At 44.0% G+C, this 11,079-nt stretch overlaps 1 protein-coding gene across 3 annotated transcripts in view; it reads left to right on the top strand.

Annotated features, from left to right (window-relative positions):
• The first annotated feature begins 3,925 nt into the window (after positions 1-3,925).
• TACC1 (transforming, acidic coiled-coil containing protein 1) overlaps positions 3,926-11,079 on the top strand; it is a 94,280-nt gene continuing 87,126 nt past the window's right edge. Inside the window, exons 1-2 of one of the 3 annotated variants that reach the window (XM_006859944.1) lie at positions 3,926-4,108; positions 5,070-5,185. In XM_006859944.1, coding sequence (XP_006860006.1) covers positions 3,948-4,108; positions 5,070-5,185 — 277 coding nt within the window. In that variant the 5' untranslated portion in view covers positions 3,926-3,947. The remainder of the gene's footprint in view (positions 4,109-5,069; positions 5,186-11,079) is intronic. The other 2 variants (XM_006859943.1, XM_006859945.1) reach the window with 2 other exon arrangements.

Below are 11,079 nucleotides of genomic sequence, written 5' to 3'. Positions count from 1 at the left end.
TCCAGTGCGCATTAACCCTCAGCGCCACACCAGATAATACTAGCATGTTCAAGCTGTTGAGTACTTTGTTGTGGTTCACATAAAGTCCAAGAACTGGCAGATAAGTAATTTGCAAAAAAATTCAGGGCAGTCTCTGCTTTAGTTTTAACAGTTTGGTATATATGACAGGCTTTATCTTATTGGAACCATCACTGGTGTGGGTTCTATTCTTTGCTGGTTCCGAAACCTGATTTTCCCAGGCTTTAGGAATGTATACCCTTTTAGCCAAACTCACAAAAATGATTTATAAATGAGGCTATTCATTTATTATATATTTATTGAACTAAGTATGTTGCCATGTGCAAATCTCTGGGGAGACAAAAATGAATCATAAATATAACACGGCTTCTGCTCTTTAGAAACTTATGGTCCCGAAGTGGGACAGATACATAAACAAATACGTTATACATCGTGTGTTAAGTGTAAGATGACCTTCCTTCCTTGTTTGTCTGGAACAGGCCTGGTTTATGCCTTTTGTCCTGTTGAACTAAAGACTACCCCTTTCAATTTTAAAACTAGTAAGAGCCACAGCAAAAGCCCTATGAATGTATGGGGTGTAGAAATGGTAGTAGAAAGAAAGGAGAAATCATATTGATTTCCCAAAGTAGACAGGGACTGATGAAGGATTTAGGGCAGTTAAGGACTAGGTGGTGGTTCCAGGAATATGTAAAGCTCTGAAAGCAAAAAAAGGCATTTTTCCTACAGCTGCAGTTAGTTGGTTCAAGCTAGGCATTTTTCTGAATTTTTAATTGTAATAAAAATTACTCAGGGTAATTTGGATTAATGGGTCTGAGAATCAGTGTTTTTTCACAAAGTGCCCTAGGAGCATTCTTAGGCATTTGAAAGACTCAAAACAAATTCTCTACTGGCTTGACTAAGAATACAAATAAATGGAAGTTGAGGAGGAAGGAAAACCAAGATGAGAACTGCAGTCACAGGTCAGCCAGGCAGGAGTGACCCCAGGGGAAAAAGTAAAAAAGAGACCAACAACTCTTACAAGCAAAACCAGTTGGGATATTAACAATAGTTCTAGAGAAACAGGGAGTGCCGGAACTATGCCAGTCACAATGGGGAAGCAAAGGAATGAAAAGATTAGAGATCTATTCAGGAGGAAAAATAAACAGGATATAGTATACGCCTATTTATTATATATTTTTCAGGCAGCACACTTATGCCATATCCTGACACCTGGAGGGCTATGTTGTTGTTGAGTGCCGTCGAGTCGATTCCGACCCATAGTGATGCTGTATAGGGTTTCCAAGGAGCGGCTAGTGAGCTTGAACCACCCACCTTGCAGTTCAAACAACCTTGCAGTCTGACACATTAGCCCACAGCACCACACCAGAACTCCTGGAGGGCAATATAACCTAATAATTTATAGACTGTATATCATTATCCAACATTTTGCATATACCAAAATAGTAAATATCTTCTATCCAACTATTCAGTAGATTAGTAATGCACATCTGGCTGTAACACTGAGGTGGAAGGTCCAAGTAATGCTGGCTGTGATGGTGGTGGTGATGTGCTGTGGAGTCAGTTCCAACTCATAGTGACCATGCATAGGGTTTCCGAGACTGTAAATCTTTATGGGAGCAGAAAGCCTCATCTTTCTCCTGCGGGAATAGCTGGTGGTTTCGAACTGCCCGATAGGAACCACTACACTGCCAGAGGTGGCTGTGGTAGTTAAGGTTATGTATCAACTTGACTGGGCCATGATTCTCAGTAGTTTGGAAGTTAAGTAATGAAGTAGTCATCCTCCATTTTGTAATCTGACACCACGTGAAGTCCATCCTCTATTTTCCAATAGAACCCATTTTCACATAATAACATGGAACCTAAGTAAGGAGTAGATATAATCTGAGTATAAACCTACTTGGTGAACATAAACCTAAAGAAAACATTTTTTTAACAAAGAAAACAGTTAAACTGTTTTGTGAAATATTTTACCTGGATCTAAAGGATGATTCCTGCTTACCTCACAGCATTGTAATCACCACAATTAGTGATAGTTATATTTATCTTTAATAGCATTGTTGTTGTGAAGTTCGTTCAAGTCAGTTCCGACTCATAGGGACTCACTACATAGGGTTTCTAAGGAGTTCTGGTGTGGTGCTGTGGGTTAATGTGCCAGACTGCAAAGCTATTTGAACTGCAAGATCAGCAGTTCAAGCTCACCAGCGGCTCCTCAGAAACCCTATACAGGGTCGCTATGGGTCGCAACCAATTCGACAGCAATTAACAACAACAACATATAGGGTTTCTAAAGAGCAGCTGATGGATTTGAACTGCCAACCTTGTGGTTTGCAGTCCATTGTTGATCTTACAGCGCCACACCAGAGCGGGGTGAATTTTCAAGCACCCAGACACCCAAGTTTCCTTTTTCCAGACTTCAAGCACACTCCTGTCCTTCAGTTATGGAAAGACTATCTGCCAAGTCTTATCTTGCATTATTTTTGCTTTCCTTATCGGATGTGTATGACAGGATTCATCAGCAATATGTGTGCCAACAGTCTCTTGCAATTTCACCATGACCTTGTCCCCAAATTGTGGAATTGCTCTCTCTGTGAGAACCTGCAGCCACCTCGGGGATCTTCTAGAACTCTGGGAAATTATAGTACAAGAAACAAGCAAGGAGGGCTTTAAACTGGTGTTTGAGGCAGCCAGATTTACTTGGAAGAGGGTGAGTTGGTGGCTCTCAGAAGAGCAACCCCTTACCTGGAAGATGAAGAAAATAATGAGAGCTTTGTATTTCCCTTCAAACTAAATAAGTGTTTTAATTTTTAAAGCCTGCTTTCACCAGGCCTCTTGGCTTACTTCTGAAGCAGCAAGCCAAGTCCGAAATCAAGTGATGCAAAGACTTAGAAGTTATGAGAAGAAAGCCTCAAAAAGGAGTATGGGAAACCGATCAGGCTATAATTTCACAGGGTAATTTAGCACCGTTTACCCAAGACCTGAACACCACTTCAGAGCCTCCAGAGTGCGGTTTGGGGAGGGGCAAGGCATCTTAAATTCCAGTCCTTGGCCAGTCTTGTAAAGCTGCTGAGGGATTTTCAAAGCCTGGGGCTGAAGACGAACAGGCTGAAATCTTCCATCCAGTCAGTATTAGCTAGGGGAGGGGAAACCAGTCGATAGTGGTTCCAAAGTTCTTTTTTTTATAAGGTGCTCAACTTTCGTGATACAAGATCAGCAACCCCATTAAGTCACATTAACAGTATGAAAAAAAAATAAAAAGAGGAGGAAAAAATCCAGCATACACAGATTCAGAAAATGGATTTTCTCAGCACCTAAAGCGCACTGCGCTGCCAGGGTCGCCTCAGTCTTCCTCTCCGCTCCCAAAGTCGCAGCCTGGAAACCTCTTTCCCGCAGTCGAGTTGCAACCAGCGCCGCGCTGCAGCAGGGGGATCCGCCGGGTGAATCGCAGACTTCAAAGCCCAGGCGCCACCGCCGCCCCCGCCCGCGAGCAAAAGTAGTACGGTCCAAGGGGGCGGCTCCTGGGGCGCGGCTCCGGCGGCAGCTGATGCGCGCCCGGCGGGCTAGGAGGCGCGAGCTGAAGACCCAGAGACTTAGAGACGCGAAGACGCAGAGGCCGAACTGCCGGGTGCCGCGGGCCGGAGCCTTGAGGCCCCAGCAAGAGCAACCTCACTGCGTGGAAAGCCTGACTCAGAAACAGCGCGGGGAACGTTGTGGCCGCACCATTTGGGAAGGAGGACGAGGAGGAAGCGGTGCTGCCTACGGACGGAGAGGAAACGCTCCACCCGGGGATCCGACGGCGCTCATTTAACCACATCCGCACCTTCGCTGAAAACGTTTAGGGACGCCTGTCACCCGTTACCTCCATTTTGAAAGGGAAAAAGGATCTCCCCCTTCCCCTCCCCTTAGGATCTGGAGCCGGAGGAGCAGTGCTGATGGCTTTCAGCCCTTGGCAGATCCTGTCCCCGGTTCAGTGGGCGAAATGGACGTGGTCTGCGGTGCGCGGCGGGGGCGCTGGAGAGGATGAGGCCGGAGGGCCGCAGCGAGACCCTGAGGAGGAGGACTCGCAAGCCGAGACCAAATCCTTGAGTTTCAGGCAAGTACACAGCATCCTTGCCGAGATGTAAATGTGCTGCCTTCCTTCATCCGCGGCTCATTCTGTGTGCGTGTGTGTGGTCGCCCACCCGCGTAACCATACTCATGGCAATGCTACGTCCCTGTCTATAACCAGGTCCCCGCTGTGCATTGGAAAGTTCAGGGTGTTCGCTCTCTCTTGTATTTTCTTTCCTCCATGTCGGGATGAGCTTTCTGAATCCAACCCAGAATCTGCAGTGCCTCCGCATCCCCTTCTGCCTTGGTGACTTTCTGTAAGCTTCTCTTCCCCAGTCCCTGCCTCGCATTTCACACACAGACACAGACAGACAGACAGTGCCTTTGATCGCACCGGGTGGAACGCAGAGTCTTCCCTATGGGGAAGAAATCGCCCTCCTATGAGGCCCCTATGACCCAAAACTGCAATCGTGGTAAAGAAGGTCGTGTGATGACAGGCCCTTAGCAGCTGGTGAGAAATGGTGGTCTCTGCTGAGCTGTCACCGGTGTGATTGCAGAAAGCAGGTGACAGCATTCCCAGCATCGGGCCCAGTGAATTCCTAGCAGGTAGAGAGGCCTACTGAGGAAAAAGGCATCATGGTGAGAACTGGCTAATTTGTTTGGGGGCATAAGAATTTCTAAACCTATATGAAAGGGCTTTTCTGGGAAAAGGAATTTGTTGGAAAGTGCTTTTTGGGAGGTGCGAGGTGGAAGGACTACTTCAAAAATAAATAGTGCTAGAGAAGAGCTCTAAAGGATTGAAGAGATTCCAGGGAGACAGGATACCGGAATGAGAAACCCAAGTGGGGCACAGCTAGGAAACCACAGCCAGCAACCTGGGGCACTCCAGCCCATGGGAAGACCATTAGACAAAAATGTTGGACTTGTAGCCTCTGTGGATACCTAGATAATAAAAAGTGTCAGAAATACCGTTGAAAGTGGTAATTCCTCATTTTCCCCCTTGGCAGCTCGGATTCTGAAGGTAATTTTGAGACCCCTGAAGCTGAAACTCCAATCAGATCACCTCTCAAGGGAGCCTGTGATTCATCACTAGGATTGACAGGGTCTGGGACCAAAGCCCAAGGTAAAGACAAACTTTCATTTTCTGCCTCTTTGCTTTAAAGTTTTGAAAACTATGCATGAGAGAAGAAGAAAGAAGTGTTAACTTAGGACCATTTAAAAGGCTTTGGATTGTTTGGCTCTTTACTCAGAAAAAGTTGTTTTGAAGTTCTGGCTTATTTGAGAGTTTTTGCTGTTGTTTTATTTTGTTTTTAAGGAGTGTGTTCACAGGCTCTCTTCTCAGAGAGGAGTCTGCCTTTGCAGTACAAAGAGGTTATTACTATCAGACCTTCCTGCTGGGCTGTCTCTCTACCCCTAGAAAACAAAACTATGTGAAATAATGCAGGCTTAGACCCTCTCCTCAAGGGCGTGGCTGGAAACCAAAATTTTAGATAAGAATTAACTTGTAAGACAGATTCTGATGAGGCAGTTTCAAAATGGGTGGCTCTGTAGGATAAGCACTGGACTACGAACCGCAAAGTCGCTGGTTCCAGCCCACCAGACTCTCTGAAGGAGAAAGATGAGGCTTTCTGCTCCCGAAAAAGATGTATAACTTCAAATCCTATGTAGACTGGGTCACTATGAGTTGAACTGACTCGGTGGCACTTAAGGACAACAACAGCAGAAAGTAATGCAAGGGTGTGTTTAGCTATGGCTTCACAAATGCCTCAGGCTAAGTCTTCCTTAGGGGTGTGACTGGAAACAAAAATTTTAGATAAGAGTTGACTTTTAAGACAGATTCTGAAGAGGCAGTTTCAAAATTGCTTACCCCTCCCTCTTCCACACAGGAACAATGGTGAGCCAACCCCCTCAATCTACATTAGAAAACCAGGCTTAGATATTCTTTTCTAGCCCCTCAGAGCCCAACCTTGTACCTGTTCTTCATCTATAGAAACGTGTGCTATTTTACTTTATTAGTAGAAACCTTTTTTGTCCTACAACCAATTTTAAGTACAATGTCACTTTGTCCTAATGGAAATCATTCATTCAATAGAATGCTGGGATTTATTTCTCCTTGAGTTAACATTGTGAAGGGAGATGTGCCTTTTTAAGGTCTAAGTAAAGTAGTTTTATTTATAAGTAAGTCAAGTGATTTTATTTAGAAATCAACTTGTATTAAGTGATAGAAAGAAAAATAAGCAGAGGGAGAAAATAAGGAACATGAGTTTGGGGTATTGTTGCTATTAAGTGCTGTAGAGTTGGTTCCAACTCATAGCGTTTCCAAGGAGCAGTTGGTGGGTTTGAACTACCGTCATTGTGGTTCACAGTCCATTGCTAATCCTACAACAAAGATGCTAAAGAGTAACTAAGGGAAGCATTGATGATAAAGTGACTTTAAAAACCTGAAGAACTAAGATAGCCTTTTGGATAGCAAGCCAGGGAAAGAACTTGCCCATCAGAGAGAATGGCATCTGCAAGGATCTGGGGTGAGAGCAGCCTTTGGTGTAGTGAGACCCTGTGGTGGGGGAATGCCTGACGTATTTGAGGACCAGCAAGGAGGCCAGTGTGACTGGCATGGAATGGCAAAGCAAGCAGCCGGAGCTGAAGTCAGAGAGAAGGCAGGCCCAGATGATACTGTAATGACGATTTGGTTTCCTTTCCCAGTAGATGGAAAGACACTGAGAGAACAGAAGGTCCAGGCTTTGACTACTTTTTAAAAGCTTTCTGGCTGTTGGCCTGAGAAGGGACTCTAGGTAGATAGATGTCCTTTTAAAGTGATTTCTGTATTCCAGTGTCCATCACTGTCACCCATGTGTGTCAGATACAGGCAGCTTTCAGTTATCCAGTTACTTAATTTTTTACTGCTTAATAACTTCTTCACAAGTTGCGTAGGGAAGCCGAGTCACTCTAGAAGACTTCGTGGTGAAGCTGGAGTTACTGGTAAAATGGCAGCAGCTTTGTGTGGCTTGGTTTTACTTTAAATTGAGAGTTCCATGCTGTGCTTCCTTTGCTGAGAATTCTGCACTACCTTCAACTTGTTCTGGGCTGCTTCCTTTTATTTTAGGCAGGATTATGTCACTATAGGAATCCTGGTGTGGTGCTGTGGGTTAATGCGCCAGACTGCAAAGCCGTTTGAACTGCAAGGTCTAAGGTTCAAGCTTACCAGCCGCTCCTCAGAAACCCTGTAAAGGGTCGCTATGGGTTGATGGCACTTAACAGCAACAACATGTCACTATAAGGAGTCCTGGTAGCATAGTGGTTTAAGCATTGGACTGCTAACCACAAGATTGGTGGTTCAAACCCACCAGTCACTTCTCGGGAAAAAGATGAGGCAGCTTGCTCCCATAAACATTTACAGTCTCAGAAACTCTATGGAGCAGTTCTACCCTATAGGGTCTTTGAGTCAGAATTGCCTCGATGGCATGGGTATAGGTGATCATTATGAGTTAGAATTTGACTAGAGCACAGTGGGTTTGGGAATGAGAACAGGAAAGGAGACCTTGTGTTTGGCATCCATTGTGGTATAACACTGTCAGTGACGATGTTGCCCCTTGTTCTTAATACCTTCCCTTCTCTTCTTTGCAGATCTAAAAGCTTTTAAGAACTGTTTTGTAGCCTTCCCATTAAATTTAAATAAAAGTCATAAGACACATTTTAAGTAGCTGTTTGAAAGCGTTTGAAGAGCTGCTCTCAGCTTGGGCTTCTTTGTCATTCCATCAGCTAGTGAACTGATTCACACCGCCAGATTCTTATGACCTAGACCTCCAAAGCCACAGAGACCTAACTGGCCCTTTGTACCACTTGTTGTTCATGTTGTTAGTACGAAGTGCTGTTGAGTCAGTTCTGACTCATAGCAACCCTGTATAGGGTTTCCGAGGAACAGCTGGTAGGTTTAAACTGCCAAACTTGTGGTCCAGTGCTTATCCTGCAGTGCCACAACAGGAGCCTTACTTCTTTTAATTTCTGGTAACATCTAGCTCACACTCTTCTATTTCATTCTGAATCCATAAAGCTCGGTGGGGTATTTATGATTGGAGACTATGTGCATTTGTGGGAAAGATGGAAGGGTGGTGTGGGGTGGGTAGAGTGGTGTGCAGGCTAGGAATCAGTTTTGAGTTTTTAGAAAATAGTTTGATTTCTCATGGTAGTGTCCTGCCATGCAGGGTTCCTTTTGCCCAGCATGTAGAGCTGGCCCACAGTCCTGTTGATCATCTTGTCATACATACAAGGTAAATGAGGAAATATAACCAAATCACAGTTCTGACCAGAACAAGTCATTTCTTGTTGAAGTCTTATTTCTGATTCTTGTGATTCTCCTTCTTCCAATTTATTGATTGTGTTATTTCTAATGTTGAGTTGTCTCCAGCTGATGGTGCCTTATGTATAACAGAATGGAAAAACTGCCTACCCCTGAACCTGATAAAGTTAGTCTTCCCTATTTCTGTGATTCCAGGACATGGTTGGGCAGCAGGTATAGATGACATAAATTTATATCCTCTGGAAGAAAGATATATCAGTTGGGAGTCCTGGTGTGGCACTGGACTGCAAGGTCAGATTGAACCACAAGGTCGGCAGTTCAAGCTTACCAGCTGCTTCTTGGAAACCCTACACAGGGTCTCTATGAGTTAGAACTGCACTTAACAACAAGTCCCAGCAGGAGTTGAAGTTAACGTGTGTAAAAGGTCCTGGCCTCCTGGAAATACTGTCCTGGCTTCCATTAAAAATTATGATTGGGGCAGTGTTTCATTCTGTTGTATATGGGAGTCCCTATGAGTCCAAAGAAGTCGTTTGAACTACAATGTCTGTGGTTCAAGCTCACTAGCTGCTCCTTGGAAACCCTATACAGGGTCGCTATGGGTCGGAATTGACTCTAAGGCACTTAACAACAACAACAACAAATGAGTCCAAAAGACTCAGCAGTAACTAACAACAAAACATCATTTAGTCTATTCCAGCTCATGGAAACTTCATGTGTATCAGAGTAAAATGCTGCTCCCTAGAGTTTTCAATGGCTGAATTTTGGAAATAGGTCTCCAGATCTTTCTTCCAAGGCACCTCTGCGTGGATTGACCCACCATACCTCGCATTTAACTGCGAACCACAAGATCATCAACTCAAACCACCAGCTGTTTCTCGGAAACCCTATACAGGGTAGCTAGGAGTCAGAATCGACTCAGTAGCACTTAACAATAACTACCTATTAGCTAGCAGCCAAGTGTGCTAACCATTTCTACCACCAGGGACGTCTGGCATATAATGGCCTTTAGTGTGTAGGCTGCGCCATGTATGTCATACCCCCAGATCCACCCACCATCTCACCACAACCGGCACCTAATTATTTGAACTCTGTAAACATCTAGAAATATTTTGAAGTTACTGGGTTTTTTTTAATTGGAACTTTTTAGCTTTGACAGTGTCTGAACTTTGACTCTTCCTTAGAAATCAAACTGTGGATTTGTATATAGATATATAAGTCATAGATAGAAGCAGATTATAGATGCATTGGCAAAATAAAACTGCAGCCGAAACAGTTTCTTCACTGGTAGTTTGGGCTGCTAAGTTCTGTATTTCCTCTTTGTTGGCTACAGTTGTTGCCGTTCTTTCTCTTGGCTGGAAAGGTTATTGGCGAAGAAAGGATAATACTGTTCATACCCCCTTTCTTCTTCCTCTTGTGGCTGACTTGACTCTGGTCTGGCGCAATAGAATAAGCACTGGACTGTGAACCTCAAGGTTGGTAGTTCAAACCCACCACTCACTCCTCAGAAACCCTGTACAAGGTCCCTATGAGTCGAACGTCACTTGATGGAACTTAACAACAACAAAACAAAGCGTTAGAAATTGTCAGCTGTGGTATTATCTAGCTGTTTTAGTCTATGGAAATTGGTTGTACTGCACTACTTGAACCTCCCTACCCCATGCACACACTTTATTTATAGATTATTGCCTTTCTTAGAAGGAGCCCTGGTGGCAATGTGGGTTAGGCATTGACCTGCTAACCAAAAGGTCAGCAGTTCTAACCCATTAAGCCCTCCTAGATAGAAAGATGAGGTACTCTGCCCTGTAAAGACAGTCTCAGAAACCCTATAGAGGGTCTTAATGATCCTTGTAAATAATCCTCTACTGGGCCTCACATAACAAAAACAACAAACTAGTTAAATGTACTCAGACTGATATGTATATGTTAATTGAATGCATAGGTGTTTCAAAGAGGGGTATGAACTGGTTCATTAATTAATGTGTGACCTCCTGCAGAAAATTTGCATGCATACCCATGCCTTCCCACCCTCCATATACTGATTCAGAATCTCCCGCTTTAACAAGATCATTGCAATATTGGGACTTATTCATACTACAAAATTGTTTCTTACATGAAAATTCAAATATAACTAGGAATTCTGTATTTTATCTTGAAACCCTATCAGTACTCAGATGCAACCACTCCTAGAGAAAGTTTAGCTGTTTGTCTAAATGGCTGAACAAAACCCAAGCAACTGGATATTACAAGCATCAGTTTCTTTTAAGCAGATATTGGGTGGGAACCAGAGACTAACTGGAAGTATTTCCCTTTTGAAAAAAGGGGTAGTCAAACTCAAAACAGCGCCACTTCTGTTAGTAAAGAGGAAGCAGGTCTAGAGGAGAAAACATCAGCCACTGAAATCCCTGTGGAGCATACTTCTACTCTGACACACATGAAGTCTCCATGAGTTGGAATCTACTAGATGGCAACTGGCCTTTTTACTGGTTATATGCCAGGACAACCACTCAGTTTGTTGTACTCTTGTGGCGTATGGATTGCTGTGATGCTGAAAGCTTTTCCACCGGTATTTTAAATACAAACAGGGTCACCCATGGTGGACCGCTTTCAGCAGAGCTTCCAGACAAAGATAAACTAAGAAGCAGGAGAGACAGACCACTTCTGAAAGGTTAGTCACAGAAAACCTTATGAGTAGTATCAGAACATTATCTGATATAGTGTTG

Source organism: Chrysochloris asiatica, unplaced genomic scaffold, assembly GCF_000296735.1.
Source record: "Chrysochloris asiatica unplaced genomic scaffold, ChrAsi1.0 scaffold00035, whole genome shotgun sequence".
NCBI classification, from domain to species: Eukaryota; Metazoa; Chordata; class Mammalia; order Afrosoricida; family Chrysochloridae; genus Chrysochloris; species Chrysochloris asiatica.
This window is presented reverse-complemented; position numbering and strand designations above follow the sequence as displayed.